Source organism: Paroedura picta, chromosome 8, assembly GCF_049243985.1.
Source record: "Paroedura picta isolate Pp20150507F chromosome 8, Ppicta_v3.0, whole genome shotgun sequence".
In the NCBI taxonomy this organism is placed as follows: Eukaryota; Metazoa; Chordata; class Lepidosauria; order Squamata; family Gekkonidae; genus Paroedura; species Paroedura picta.
In genome coordinates this window covers 21,035,507-21,051,708 of record NC_135376.1, presented here as the reverse complement: position 1 = coordinate 21,051,708, position 16,202 = coordinate 21,035,507, and the positions used below count along the sequence as shown (strand labels likewise).

The 16,202-nt window shown below is 44.1% G+C and overlaps 1 protein-coding gene across 2 annotated transcripts in view; it reads left to right on the top strand.

Moving 5' to 3' along the window:
* The window catches only part of KCNAB1 (potassium voltage-gated channel subfamily A regulatory beta subunit 1), a 176,373-nt gene that overhangs the window by 133,415 nt on the left and 26,756 nt on the right, over positions 1-16,202 (top strand). For both annotated transcript variants that reach the window (XM_077348618.1, XM_077348617.1), the window contains exons 5-8: positions 2,188-2,232; positions 3,078-3,122; positions 10,326-10,369; positions 11,364-11,450. In XM_077348618.1, the coding sequence (XP_077204733.1) occupies positions 2,188-2,232; positions 3,078-3,122; positions 10,326-10,369; positions 11,364-11,450 (221 nt within the window). The remainder of the gene's footprint in view (positions 1-2,187; positions 2,233-3,077; positions 3,123-10,325; positions 10,370-11,363; positions 11,451-16,202) is intronic.

Sequence of the window (16,202 nt, the reverse complement as noted above, 5' to 3'; positions counted from 1 at the left end):
CAGCAAAGCTGCTCAGGTGGGGGGGGGGGGAGAGTGTTGGGTGGTGAGAAGGGCTGTTGCACTAATATTAGAAGTAGCATTTTGGGGGAGAGGGAGCCGAGGCCAATGGCCAAAATGTTGGGATTTGATTTTTGTATCCCGGGACCTGCTTTTAGAGAAAATGAAAACATCACACAAAGAAGACCGTCTGTCCTGACTGATACCACACAAAGTAAAACAAACTACACCTCATGTGGTTTACTGTAGCTCAGAGGTCTTTGCTGTAGGTGATTATTTCCCTCCTTCCAATTCCCCTTTTGTACTTACCCTAACAAAATCCTTCTGGGGATCATGATCCTCTTCCCCTATTTATCTGGCCTCCCTTGATCCTTGGGATGCTGTAGATCTTGACCCAACAGCACCCCATGCAAATGCTGGAGGTACTTAACAGGAATTTCAGAGGTGGTTTCCAATGTAGTTAGTACATAATCTGAACTCAGTTGTTTGACCAAAAGTCTATTTTTTCAGTGTTAGAATTCATCATGGGAACCTGAAAAAGAACAAGAAAGAAAATGACGTTTAGCTTATTCTTTTATTCATTTATTTTAGGTATATCACACATTTCTCCTTTGTGGGGAGCTTCTCACATCATTCTCCCCTCCTTTATCAAATCCTTACAACAACCTGTGACATACATTAGGTTGAGATCATGATGAGCCCAGCAAGTTTCTATGGCAGTAAGGATTTGAACTAGGGTTGCCAGGTCCAGTGGTCTGGGAGGGGGTCCCCTGGTTTCTGGAGGCCCTTTGCCCCCAACACTCTCCCTAAACTTACCCTGCATTATAACACAATGTGCTGATGTCACTCAGAAGTGGCATCAACAAGTCAGGGTCAATGGAGAGGTGACACACACTGATTTGGGAGCAAAACTTTATGGTTAGAAGTAAACTCTACCATAGAGTTTTGCCCAAAAGCCAGAGTGTCATGCCCCAACGTCTCCAACATGCCTACGTCACTTCTGGGTGATGTCAGCACATTGTGTCACTCCTACATCAGTACTGATGGACCCAGCAACCCTAATTTGAACCCAGTCATCCCAGGTCCTTGTCCAACACTCTAATCACTACACTGCTTTGAAACATTTTTGCTCCTCCAGTTTCAGGTGGTCTAATCAGTTATGGATGGACTAAAACCAAGAGAAAAAAAGGGAGATCCAGATTGTTGACATGCAGGAAAAAATGGCTGTCTAGATTGAGGCCCTGCGTTTTATGGTCAAGTTGTTTAGATTACGTTTTCTGACTAAACCAAGACAGTGCTTTTCCTTTCTGAGAGCGCAGACCTCATCCTGACATTTGCAGAAGTGGGGGACGGCATAATTAAAAAGAAGAAGAAGCCATTGACTCACAATTGGCTTAACAAGTGTGACATTTATGTCGACTCGATTCGCTGGCTAAATTTCTGAACTACAGCCTATTGCCTCACAATGGCGACATGGAAATGGCATAACCTAATCCATAAGGACATAGTCAACTGTGTCTTGCAAAGGCAAGAGGATTGACATATGTTGATTGTGTCTTAAGCAGATGAGGCCCTAAATGTTAGGATTGCCCGCCTCTTGACTGGGCATTACTACAGATCACTACAGAGATCAGTTCCCCTTGAGAAAATGGCTGCTTTGGAAGGTGGGCTACAAAATACTGTACTGCTTTGGAAGGTAGGAGAACCAGTTTGATGTAGGGGTGAATTCTACTCTGGAGAACTGGGTTTGATTCCCTACTCCTCCACACAAAGCCAACTAGGTGACATTGAGTCAGTCACAGTTCTCTCAGAGCTCCCAGAATTCTCACAGCCCCACTTACCCCACAGGGTGTCTGTTGTGGGGAGAGGAAGGGAATGCAATTGTAAAGCACTTTGAGACTCCTTTGGGTAGTGAAATGCAGGATATAAAAACTAACTCTTCATCTTCTCCAAACCCCACTCCTCGGACTCTGCCTTCCAAACATCCAGTTTCTCAACTCAGAGTTGGCAACCTGCTACAGGTGTACTGAGATGGGAATAGTGGTCCATTCAAGGTGACTTTCAAACATCCTTATATTAAACTGTGCCGAAAATGTACTGTCATGAATGCAACAGTGAATCTTGATCCAAAAGTCCATTTCTTCCTTTTACATTCAAAACATTTATTGGTTTTTGCTTTAATCCACACAGAGCAGAAGTCATTTTGGGGAACATCATAAAAAAGAAGTGCTGGAGGTAACGTAAAGCTTTAGCATTCCTTTCTTGTCATGCTTTTTATAATGATGATGGATTCGCAAGTGTTCGGTTCAGTTGTGTTTGGGGCGGGAAGGGGTGGTTTGAAGATGACAACAATCCAGTCATTGAAAAGTGGATTGGAAGTAGATGAGATAAAGAAAACTAACTGAAACATTGCACATCAGGAAAAAGTCTGCTCAAAATCAGCTACCAGAAGAAGATTGGCGTAAAAGTAGGTAGGGATACCAGTCCCCAAGTGAGACCTGGGGATCCCTGGTGTTTACAGCAATTCCTGGCTAAAAAGACCAGTTCTCTCGAGAAAATGGCTGCTTTGGAGGGTGGACTCCATAGCATTATACTCCACTGAGGTCCTTCCTCACCCCAAATCCCACCCACTGACAGCTCCATCCCCAAAGTCTCCAGGTATTTCCTGTCCCACAGCCAGCAACCTGACTTCCAGATGGGGGCTGGAGTTCTCCTGCTATATCAATTGATCTCCAGAGTACAGAGATCAGTTCCCCTGGAGAAAATGGAGGGTACTTTGGAGGGTATTGAAACCATGTGATCACATTACATCCTGCTGAGGTTCCTTCCCTCCCCAACCCCTCTTTCTCTGGCTCCACCTCCAAAATCTCCAGCTTTTCGCCACTCAGGGCTAGCGGCAACCTTAGGCAAAAGTGGTCTCAGAAGAACGGGGGGGGGGGGAGACAAGAAACCAACAAACTAAAGTAGTATGGAGGCAGAAGCTATCCCAAAAAAGTACAGAAAAGCACAAAGAAAGGTATGTTTACCCTGCAGTTTGTTTTGAAACAATATGACAACTTTAATGCATTTCATTTTTTCAGGAGGTCGAGTCTGGTCATTACAACAAAACTCTACTGGGGAGGAAAGTAAGTTTATTCTCCATTTTTGTTCTGAAGATATAAAGAAAGCAGCTTTGCTCTGCATAAAGTTGTGCTTGCCTGGTTGGCCTAACAAACAGAATTGTGGAAAGCTGCACCTCATGAAAAAGAGAGAGAAGTATAGAGATCCAGGAATAACAAGATTATTTATGTGCCATGGCTGTGTTAGGAAGAGCAACCGTCCCCCAGCCTTGCTCTCAAGGCCCTCATTAGAACTAGCCTTGCTGGGTACTGGCTAACAAGGAGATTTGGCTCCACTGCAGACAATCAAGTCATCTACGTGATTGATTCCTGAAGTCTGCCCTTGTTGCAGGACAATGGGGCATAAAATGTGGAGTTTCAACATGATCTGAGGAATTGTGGAAGAGTAGGTCTTGGGGTCAGACTGTGGTTATAAGACATGGCTCTTTGTTCCTGAGCCCTGACAGCATGAAATTCTGAGGTAATATCTAGTTTTGGAGGCAGAGAAGTCTGTCAGACATGTTTAGGGTCTTTAGTTAGCTAATCAATCGATGTATTTATTTAAATATTTATTCCCTCCCTTTGCCTTGTGGCACAACGTGGCTTGTAATTTGAAACTAAAAATGTATGTAAACAACAAGCCCATTAAAAACTCCCAATAAAGATTCTTCTGCCTCCCTCTATAAGGGGGTGAGGACTTTTTTGTTTCATTTGGCATGCCCCCAGTAACAGTTATAGCCCTCCTCCCTGAGTCTGGTGTCGTTTACGTGCTTTTATTGATTTTAATATTTTATAAGTGTTCTTTTTAATTGTTCAAGTCTTCTAATGCTTTTGGGTTTGCTGACTTGGGGACCCTAACTGGACATAAAGGCAGCATGAAAGCATTTTAAATTGAATTAAAAAGGTAAAGGTATCCCCTGTGCAAGCACCAAGTCATGTCTGACCCTTGGGGTGACGCCTTCTAGCGTTTTCATGGCAGACTCAATACGGGGTGGTTTGCCAGTGCCTTCCCCAGTCATCACCGTTTACCCCCTAGCAAGCTGGGTACTCATTTTACCAACCTCGGAAGGATGGAAGGCTGAGTCAACCTTGAGCCAGCTTCTGGGATTGAACTCCCAGCCTCATGGGCAGACAGCTTCAGACAGCATTTCTGCTGCCTTACCATTCTGCACCACAAGAGGCTCTTAATTGAATGACTTAATTAATTAACGCATGCATGCACACACAGCAAAAAGGATAACTCTCAAACTCTATTAAAAACTTTAACATATAGCAGAGCATTCTCTAAACAAAGCCATGCATTTAAACTCTTCTGCAGCTCCCCCTGGTCTGGCCACACTATAGCAATAGTCCAAATCAGGGTTCCACACAGTTGCTACCATCCTTCAAAAATGCTGGCAGGATCTGATCATGGATCTTCTGAATGCAGATCAAACTAGATTTCAGGATTCCAGCAGTAATAAATAAACCCTAGCTTCTCTAACTTACCGTTTCTGAAACATGGATAAAGTAGAGCATACTCAGCGGGAGGGGGGAGGGGACTGACTTTGCCAAAATCGCAGCATTTGATTTACTGTAGAGAGTTAAAAATACCTGCATGACCCATGGGGCATGTGCTTGGATCATTCCCTGCAGGAAGATTAGATCAAAAAGACCGGCCTGTTTAAAATAAAATAGGGCCACTTCCGTCTCCATGCTAGACTAAATATGAGAGAACATTCTCTCTCCCTTTCTCTGTCGTAGGAATGCTGTACGGATTTTTTGCTGCCCAAAACGTACCTCTAATGTGCTTATGCTGAAACCAGACTTTGAACTAGGGGCTAAATTGCTCAGTGGCTTTTGCTGTAAAAAAAAAAATCTTTACTTTTATTGGGAGGGGGAAATCTGTACCCTCCACAGGGGAGAGTATTTCTTACTTCATTTCATTTGGGCCAATTCCCCCCCCCCGCCGCCCCATTTTTTTTCAGCCCTTTTGCATTTTTGCAAAACTAATAAAAATTAGATTTAAATTAAATGTTAAAACGTCAGGAAACAACAATTAAAATCGCAAAATAGTCAAGTGCTGTAGCCAGCCAGCAAGCGTTGTTTCAGTTCACTTCATTTGAACAGCTTCCAGAGTTGAAATGCCCTCGAGCTTGTTGCGGAAGGCCTGCAGAGATGCTGCCAATCTCATGTCCTGAGGGAGGGAATTCTACAGCTGAAGAAAAAAAAATCCCAACACCCTCCTGTGAATTCCCATCAATCTCACAAAAAGGCACAATCCATCAGCCTCAGAATGCAGGCACGTTGATACGGGCAAAGGAGATCATTTAGATACGCTGAACTCAAAACATTAAGGACTTTAACAGAGCCCTCCCAAGCCTGGCTACAGCCTTCTAAGTCCATTGAAATCAGGTTTAACTTTGTTTACGCTGACACTGTAGACAAGCCATTCTCAGGGATCTTGGCACATTTGAAAGGGGCCACAGGCTGAAAAAAGTGAGGAGCTCAAAGGGTCGGGGGGGGGGGGGGGCTAGGAACTGAACCAATGAAATACCCTTTTTGTCATCATGAATAGCTAGAAAGTTTGACCTTCGTCAAGGGAAAGGGAAAGAATAATGTGATCCATTCCTTTGTTAATGCATCCAAGAATAAAAAATGAGTGCACATGCTTCTTTTGGTTGAAATGTTCTAGAAATCTGTCTCACAAATATATAAGACAAAGTATGTGGCTGACAAAGAGCACAGCGATTGGACGCAGTCAAAATGGACACCAGCTAGAAGATTGCTCGGCTGAGGGAGGCAGTGCAGGATTGGGGATCGTGGCAACAGCTGTGCCGTGAGGTCACTACGAGTCAAACATGACTGACTGGTTGACAACAACGACAATGTGAAGTGTAGTTAGTTCACTTTAGCTTAAGCCTTTTTTGGCCTCGCTCACTGCACAACTGCAGGGGCCTAAAGAACCTGAGAAGAACTCCTAAAAGGACCAGGGTTAAGGAAAAATGTTGAGAATGGCTGCTGTAGACTGTCAGAGAAGTAGACATGAGCTGGCTGAAAGTGAAGACAACCCTCTTTCTGAGGATAGGGTGTGTGTGAGCAGATGTGCTGCCCTGGAGAAGTGCCTCTTTTATCTCCACCTGTGTTCTTCTAAGTTTGTAAATAAACAAGCCTCACGAAGACACCCAAAAGTGTCCAGAGCAATCAAAGCCAAAGAATTAGAGCTTTTAAAATGTGATGTACACATGGGGTTGGGATGTGGAATGATATTGTATAGCCTGTCAAATCTTGGAAGCTAAGCCGGGTCAGTACTTGGGTGGGAGACCACCAAGGAAGACTTTGTGGTAGAAGGCAGTGGCAAATCTCAGTCACTTGCCTTGAAGACTTCATGGGGCTGCTGGAAGTCAACTGCAACTTAAGAACATGAGAAGAATCCTGCTGGATCAGACCTGAGCTCTGTCTAGTCCAGCTGCACACATTGACACAACACCTATTCCCCTCCCCCTTTCCCTCCACCCCATTCTGCCGAGCAGCAGTGAACACAAAGGCCTCCAAGATGTAGGTCTCCTACTACCTGTCCATGCCATGATATTCATGTATGTGCATTCATCTTTAAGTGAGCCTTCGAGAACTGGTTTCTGTTTCATGTTTGAAACCTGTATCAAGGAGACTCAACTGGATCTTCTGTGATGGTATTGGTTGTGTTTCTTAGTGCTCTCTCCTTGATGAAAGCAGCAAAGAAACTTTTCATTGAAGCTAGCAGAATCTACTGTCTTCTTACAACAGAGCTGTAATGGAAGCAGGATAGGTAAACCCAGCCTGGCCATGGACCTCCTGAGGATACTATCAAATAAAAGCCCTTTGACTCTTCACCTAAAGCTTCTTACCATAAATTCCCACATCTTGCATAAATAAGGGTCTCCAATGTAAATTTTATATGGGGAGCCTTTTAGTTGAAGAAGAAGAGTTGGTTCTTGTACACCGCTTTTCTCTACCTGAAGGAGTCTCAAGGTGGCTTCCAAGTGCCTTCCCTTTCCTCTCCCCACAACAGACACCCTGTGAGGTAGGCCAGGCTGAGAGAGCCCTAATATTACTGCTCGGTCAGAAGAGCTTTATCAGTACTGTGGCCAGCCCAAGGTCATCCAGCTGGCTGCATGTGGGGGAGGAGCAGGGATCAAACCGGGCTCTCCAGATAAGATGCTGGTTATTGAACCTGAGAGAGATGCTCTGTTACACTGCCCCTCCTTTTTTCCTTCTCTTTCTGCCTCTTCCAAACCAAATTCATTACTTCTATCTTTCTCTGGATGAAGATAAAACAGGAGTAGAACTCTGAGTCAACAGGAGCTCTAATACAAACAGGAGGAAAAGAAGGGAGTCCTGGACCCTGACTTGCTAAATTGAGGGAAAGGGAAGTCACACCCCTGCTCCTTCCCTGTAGACCTCAAGAATTTAGAGGCCTCTGCCTCTAAATGAGATGCCTGCTTATAGCACAGGGAACACACTAGACGGTTGCTGTATGTCTTTCAGCTGCAACATTCAAGCTGGGGAAGGAAATTAGCACAATCAAAAGAACAAAAACAGAACAAAGGGCCTCAAATGCATACTAACGAAGCCAAAACCGTTCAATTTTTATTTTATTTTTTGCATTTTTAGAATAGCCTTTAGGGAGCCGATCTCCTGGGGAAAGAATGCTTTTTTGTGCTCAGGTGAGAGCTGTTCTAGAATTTTGGTTTCTCAGAGGTGATAAACAGAGGAGAAAATGCCTTTTATGCACAGCTAATTAGTTTAAAGAGGGGAGTCTTATGGATAAGCAAAAATACAACTTGGAATGCAGCCTGCATGGCAGTCATCTTTGAATTATCCTTGTCAAACTGCATCCTAATTTACTGTTCGCTGTTTGGACCAAATTAGGTGAGACGCAGGAGGGATGGACCGTATGTTTTCTCCAGGGGGACGGGCAGCAGCAGCTGGAAGAAAAATGCACTGGGGGAGGGGGGGACTACCTCATGGGGAAAGACTGTCTCAAACCCCCCCCCCCCAAATTGATTCAAAAAAGATCCCTCCCTGTGGCTGCTTTCAACTTCTGAAAAACAACATAGGAAAGCCGGTCAATAATTTTCCTACATTTAATTAAGTCAAACATTCTCTGCAAGCTTTCTGGAATTAAACCAAAGCACACACTTCTTTGTGTTTTGCCAATGCTCAATCACAAACACTGGCAAGACAGATGCAGGACAATAAATCTCTCCCTGAAAACTATAAAAACATAGAAAGTAATTAGAAGGGTACTCTGGCTACGATTTCCCTAATCATAGCCAATGGCTGTATACATAGGAAACAGGCTTCCAAGTACCCTGAGCACTATTCACACAGGCCGACAGATGCTGCATGCAGTTCTCCGGCCCAATCCAGCAACCAAGACTGAAATCTCACCAGTTTTAGGGTTTGATTTAGTACTTCTTGTTGGAATACGCAAGATCTGCAGTGTGCATGATTGAACAGAACGTGGGGAATGTCTTGCAGGGGGCCACAGAGGACATGTATATTTAGCATAGTTAGATCAGGAACTTCCCGATATTTTTCAAGTTATCTCCTCCTGGTTGCCTCAGTTGGAGATTTCCTGCTCCTTTAAGCATACATCTTCCCTGCTGAAGACAGACTGAAGACATCAGAACAGTTAAGCCAGGGGTAGTCAAACTGCGGCCCTCCAGATGTCCATGGACTACAATTCCCAGGAGCCCCCTGCCAGCAAACGCTGGCAGGGGGCTCCTGGGAATTGTAGTCCATGGACATCTGGAGGGCCGCAGTTTGACTACCCCTGAGTTAAGCACTTAGGTAGGACTCTCTCCCTCCTCTCTTTTTTTACAAGCACAGAGCCTGCCCTGCACATAGGGTTGCCAGCCTCCCTGTGAGGCCTGAAGATCCCCTGGAATTACAACTCCAGATTATGGAGATTAGTTCCCCTAGAGAAAATGGCTGCTTTGGAGGGTGAAGTCTCTGGCATTATACCACGCTGGGGTCTTTTCTCTCCCCAGATCTCACTTCCCCCCCCCCCAAATCATGATTTGCCCAGTGTGGGGCTGGCAACCCTACATATGTACTCTATTGGACTGTCACTCTGGATGTTGTGAATTTCGCAGCAAAACTGGCAGTTGAACTCTCCTGCATTTACCATCCCCTGTTTGCCAGCAGGAAGTCACTTGCATTTTATCCCTCCATGCAGAAATGCCCTCCTTGTTTGGAGATGGTACTCAGACCATGAGCCAGTAATGTTCATCTTGCTCCAAAGAGCAGCTGAACAGACGGAATTTGACTCTCTCAGCAGATCCAGGAAAGAACTGGGCTTCAGGTTTGAATCTTCAAACATTACCCCATGCCCCATAACAGAAATTGTCAAGGAAAAATCCAGAAGCTGGCTCCCAGCAGATGGGGGGGGGGATCAGATGGGAGTTGGCTTCTCATCCACTCATTCCCTCCCACAGTGGGGAGCAATCCGGCCCTCTCACTTGAGATGGAGGGGAACAAAATGCTTCCTACCTGGCGGCTTGCAAACAGGAAGATGAAATGTCAATCACTACACTTCCCTCCCAAGCTGGGGGGGGGGCAGGTGGCGGGGTTTGAAGAATCTTGCTAGTCAGCTGTTCTCCTCAAGAAAGGTGACGAGAAGCTATAATAATATAATAGTTATTTTATTTTTATAGCCCGCCCTCCCCTAGTAGGCTCAGGACAAGTAACAACAAGAGTAAAACATTCAATAGATACATTACAAAAATGAAACATTGATTCATCTAATTTAGGTTTTAATATTAAGAAATGTGGCAATGTAATGGTTAGTCACAGTCGGAATGGACACCAGCGAGAACATTACACAACTAAAAGAAGCAGTGCAGGATGGAAAGACAGCTTAGCCATAGGGCCATCCAGAGTCGGACACGACTGAATGGCTGACATCATTAAGCCTGCAGAGGAGGACTCTAAGCAACAGGGTTTGGCACCCCTTTTTGACTGGTACAGCCAACACCGCCTTTTAAAGTAATCATCAGTCACAATTAAATGGATATTGAAACACACACAAAAAAAGCATATTGTGAATTGTTCAAAAAGTAACACGGAGGTAACAGTGATTTTGGGATATTGGTCCAGGAACACTGATTTCGGGATATTGGTCCAGATTATCTGGTTTACTCCATGGGATGTCCTGGTCCCTATGAGGCTGAATAACTGTATTTTTCTTTCTTTTCTTTTTTGCAGAGCTGAAACAGAAAGAGGACTTTCGAGAAAGCATATCATTGAAGGTGTGTGCTGGGCAGAGAGCCATGTTAATCAGTCCCAGTTAACATCCTAACAACAATCATAGCATTTCGCATGCATAGAATGTTCCAAGCACTTCACGTTTCACAGTGTAAGGTAGATAGCTCAGGTTATATTGCAAGGGAAGGATGGGTGTAAGAGACAGAGCCCTAAGGCCATCTAGTGGAGAGTTCCTCGATATGGCACCTGTGGGAATTGTATGCAGCCCTAGAAGGCTGAGATGCCATCTCCTCGCCCTTCATAACTCCAAAGCCATAAGTATGTGACAGGCTGTTAAAATTCCCCTTCTATGCTGTTTCATCTCTGGTGGACCCCTGATTGGCAGGACTTAATTATGGAGAAAAGAGCCTCTTGTGGCGCAGAGTGGTAAGGCAGCCGTCTGAAAGCTTTGCCCATGAGGCTGGGAGTTCGATCCCAGCAGCCGGCTCAAGGTCGACTCAGCCTTCCATCCTTCCATCCTTCCGAGGTCGGTAAAATGAGTACCCAGCTTGCTGGGGGGTAAACGGTCATGACTGGGGAAGGCACTGGCAAACCACCCCGAATTGAGTCTGCCATGAAAACGCTGGAGGGCGTCACCCCAAGGGTGCTTGCACAGGGGATACCTTTCCCTTTAATTATGGAGAACAATGCCAATGCTGTGTGCATGGGTGGGGTTTGGCAACACTCATTTTGATGAGAGGTACAAAAAGTGTGCTCTGAACTGGGATCCCCAAAGCCTACAATTCAACAGGCGCATCAGGGTGTACTTGTCTAATCCAATCCCAATTCTGAATACAAAAAATGTGTGAAAGGTCATGAATTCTGTATGAATCCATGTTTTTAATCTAGTTTTAATAGCATGACCTCATCTATCCACCACACATTCAAACACGGTTCAGTCCAATTATATTTCTGATTCATCGGACATGCATTCGACACTCGTTTCTGACGTTTTCTAACACAATCCCTCCCATCCTTTTCTCTTTTTTTAACATCTAGGGTTAAAAGCTTCCCTCCAAAGACTGCAGCTTGAATATGTGGATGTAGTCTTTGCAAATCGGCCGGACAATAACACCCCAATGGAAGGTTAGTGAAATATTCAATAAAAGCTTTTTGTTTGATTGATCCTGGGTGTATTATGCACTTACCAATTTTCATCTAAGTCAGTTTGCTGACCCTTTTAAATTGACTCTTTAAAATGGTCCCATTTATGCATGTGTGCTGATATTGTATATGTGTGTGGGGGGGGGGTTGCACACCATGGTAGACTGCAGTAAACTATTATGTATTTGAAACAGTTACTACAACAGATCTTCAAGCAGGAGAGATATTTCCTCTATTGTTCTGGATGCTCAGGGATAGGCTATCACATAACCTGACTGCCACTCTGACAAATGCTACTTGCAGGGCCTCATGGGAATTGTAACTGATGGATATGGAGACTTCAATAAGAAATTCCTGCAGGGGCACACGGCATTTTTAATGCCAACAGTACCACCTTTCCCCCTTGAAGTATACTGTTCCTCTTAGAAAGTGGATTGAAATGCCTTTGAGGGAATACCGAGTGACTTTCTGCTGGTGTAATGTTGTAATAGCAGAAGTGGGAGGGGCCATGCCAAACAAGCAGCGCCTCAAGCTCCCACTGGTGGACAAAGGACTACAAACTGAAAGGGGCTTTACATTCAGCCATTAGTGTATGATAGCACAGGGGAGGAGAGAAAAAACTTGGTCATGTTTATGTATGCAAAAAAAGCATCCCTGGAACTGGTGTAAAGGAAAAATTCGTAGCAAAATTAGTTTACAATACTGTAAGGAAATGACACGGAAAATGCATGCTCGCTGCCATGAGGGATGAATGCCATGCAAAATCAAAAATTCAATAGTGGGGCTTCTGTAGGGAAAATGTTGCCACATTGGCTACCACGCTACATTGGCTCTCTAGTTAGGATGAATCCTATGGCCTTCATCAAAACCGGCAGCCCCACATCTCCGGTCCTTCAGTACATCTAGCAGACAAAACTCTGTGATGTGACATCTGTCACACTGACAGCTAATCCATGTGGTTGCTGAGCATAGAGAAACTCATGTTCCGATAAAGCTCTCCATACCCCTGCCAGTGGCTTCAGTGTCCAGTGAAAGCATGGAGGCTCAATGTGGCAATATTATCCATTTGGGTTCTTGTTTGCTTTGATTCCAAAATGCATGAAATCTAATGGGACTCTCTTTCACTTCAATGTATATTCGTTTTGAAGCCAATTGTTGTATTTTAGTGGGGGTTTTAGGGGATTATTTTACTTATTTTATTGTGTAACTCACCACAGCTTTGCCGAGAGTGGTGGGTAATAAATCATCGTCGTCATCATCATCATCATCATCATCATCATCATCATCATCATCATCATCATCATCATCATCATCATAAATAATAATGCCCATCCTGACATTGATCCACCAGATTCTGATACAACATTTGTAAACTTCCTTGGCATGCTTGAAAAAATTAAAATTTGCAAAGCTTTCAGGGGCAGGATTGCTGCAATAAAAGTGTCTTTATTGCGACGCTTATGTTTTCTGGGACCTCAGCCACCTCTGAGATAATATCATGCCAAGCTGCTGTGAATTCATTGATTTTTCCCCCTCGGAAGCAAATGAGAATATCTATTTCTCAGAGCTGCTTATCTGTTATCATTAATGCAAGGAGACCGATCTGTTTCAAGTGAGAGTACAAAGTGTAACAAATGGTCTCTTTCCCCCTGCACTGAGTACATGTATTGGGGGATATTTTTTTTCCTACAAGGAGATGAATCTCCATGCAGGAAAGGTTGAAATATGATGTAGCCTTTTAGTGTTAATTCAAACAAACGGCAAGATCAGTTTCTGAAGGGCTGTGCTGATGTAACCTCCGCTGACAATGCCCCCCAGTTATGGGGTTCAAGAGGTTTTTCTGAGGATGGAGACTTGCACAAATTTGCCGGCTCTTGATGAGGTCAACGAACATGACGAATCTTGTATCTTGGAGGAAGAAATAACCTTTTTTCTCAGTCAGTTGCAATATAATGAAAGATGAAGGGTGGGGGGGGGGAACAGTGCCTGCAACCCTGCACAGAGTTCACTGGCTCCGAGCCTAAACAGTTATAATACATAACAGAATAATAATAGAAGTCCGTGGGGTTTAAGCCCCCTGACCTTGCTTGAGATTGCAGCCCACACTATGGATGAGCCACATGCACATAGACACAGCTTGCCCCAGCAATTCTGAAGAGATGGCTCTCTGAATGGCTGTTTCTGTTGGCAATTGGACTGGAACAAGAAACCAGATCCAGTTCCCTGTTTATGCAGAAGCCACAAGGTCAGCTGGTCAGACCAGCATGCAAGCCTCAACAGAAGTCAGAGAGGACCACTTTTACTGTTAAGAGGATCTCCTATTTGTTTCATAGAATCATAGAGATTGAAGGGACATCTAGGGTCATCTAGTCCAACCCCCTGCAGAATGCAGGAAATTCACAGTTACTTGCCCACCCACAGTAACCCCATTTCCATGTCCAGATGATGCTCCCCTAAATTAAAAAAAACAGAATCCCTGGCCAGGCTGGCCTGGAGGAAATTTGCCCCCTGACCCCAAAGTGGTCATTGGCATTTCCCTGGGCATGCAAGAAAGGGCCATAAGAGCCAAGCTGAGACACAATCCCTCGTTCCCACCTACTCGCAATCTGCCTAAATTAACAGAATCAGCATTTCTGTCCGATGGCTATCTAACCTCTGCTTAAAAACTTCCAAAAGAAGGTGAACCAAGGACATCTGTTCCATTGAGGAACCACTCTGACTGTCAGGAACTTCTTCCGGATGTTAAGCCAAAAATTCTTTTGAATTAATTTCATCCCATTGATTCTGGTCTGACTCTCTGGGGCAACAGAGAACAACTTTGCTCCATCCTCTTGTGACAGCTCTTTATTTATTTTGTATATGCCTTTTCTTTCCCTCCAATGGGTACCCAAGTGGCTTTCATCATAATGTGCTCCTGTATCACAAAAAGCCAGCATGGTGTAGTAGTTAAGAGTGGTGGACTCTAATCTGGAGAACTGGGTTTGATTCCCCACTCCACCTGTAGCCAGCTGAGTGACCTTGAACTAGTCACCGTTCTGCCAGAGCAGTTCTCTTAGAACTCTCAGCTCCACCTGCCTCTCAGGGTGTCTGTTGTGAGGAAGGGGAATGTGTTTGTAAGCCACTTTTGGGCTCCTTCAGGTAGTGAAAAGCAGGGTATAAAAATACCCAGCTTTTTCTCTCTTCTCTTCTTCTCCTCCATTTTATTCTCGCAGCATCCCCTTGAGGTAGGCTAGGCTAAGGGAATGTGACTGGCCCAAGGTCAGTGATCTTGCATGGCAGTGCAGAGATTTCTGTCTGAGCCTCCCCATCATGCCCAGCTGTAATGAACCAGGACACGGTGGTCTTCTACAAGTACTGTTGCTATCTCTAATGAAATGAGGGTGAAGTGCTAAGAGATCTGAGACCTCTACTGCTCACTGTGAGGTAACAAAAGAAGAATTGGAAAACAGTAGACAGAAATTCGGGCAATGAAAGCAGGTTGTATGCAGGTATCCATCTAAAAGGAAGAGACTTTGACATGACTGTAATTGTCTGTGGGCTACTTTTAAAACAATCCTATTGCATGCAAGGAGACTGTCTTCTGGGTCATAAGCTGTGTGATTGATTGACTGATTGATTCATTATTTCATTCATTCATACATATCCCACACCTTCCCCCAAAGGTCCCAGGCCTGGGTAAAGAGGTATATTTTCACCAGGCATCAAAACCTTTTCATGTAGGCTCCTGGCAAATCACCAGAGGAAGGCTATTCCAAAGTATGGGGCCACTACGGAAAAGGCCTTCCTCCATGTTACTGCCCTTGGCCAGAGAGGGGTGGAGCTACAAGAAGGACAATTAGATAATATGGTGGCTCCTCACAAACTAAAAGAGAGCAGGGGGGTTATTTAGTCTTTAACATATAAAAGAGGAAGACATTTTGGGGCGTACAGCTTGATTTGTGAATAGTAAGGAAAGCTGCATCTGCTGACTGGCTATTTCTTAAACAGTTAGGTTTCTAACATTATAGTTTAGAGAGGCTTATAAAATAATGTATGATGTGAAGAAAATAAGGATTCTTTTTCCATCTCCTCATTAGAGCTTTGGGTCACCCATCTTTGGCAGTTGGTTTAGGACAGCCAAAAGGAGGTACTATATATAAAAAATTAATAAATTAACTAATGTAAGCAGCTATAGTGACCAATTGAGATGGCATTAAAATGGGATTTGACAGATTCATAGGAGTGAAGAGCTCCATCAATGGCTGTTAGTTGTCATGGCCGAATAGAACCTGTCTAGGGGCTAATTCCACATGCAGAATCGGTCCCAGTCTATTAACATTTCTTAAAGGCTACACAGCCTTCTGCGGTAATACTTGCTGGCAAAACACTCTCTTCTTGTGCTGTAAGATCACATTATTGAGTCGGGTGCTTTTCTGTTATCTACGTTATATGTAAGGACCATTTGTATTTTTAGGAACAATAAAACAGCATAGCCACAAATTGCATAGATTTGCTTGTTACTAGGTTTTACACTGTGATCCCGGTTTGTTTTTCTCCTCTGAAATATGCAAAGCATTTCCATAACCTCATTGTTAGAAAGGGGTTGGATTCAGCGATATCCCTGCTTTCTCTGCATATGTATGCACAGCCTGTATTATGCTGATCACATAAATTATAGAGGGGTGCAAAGAAACTGGCATAACATAAGCTCTTTTAAATAAATTTGCTCGGTTTTATTCCCCTTCCGAACATGCC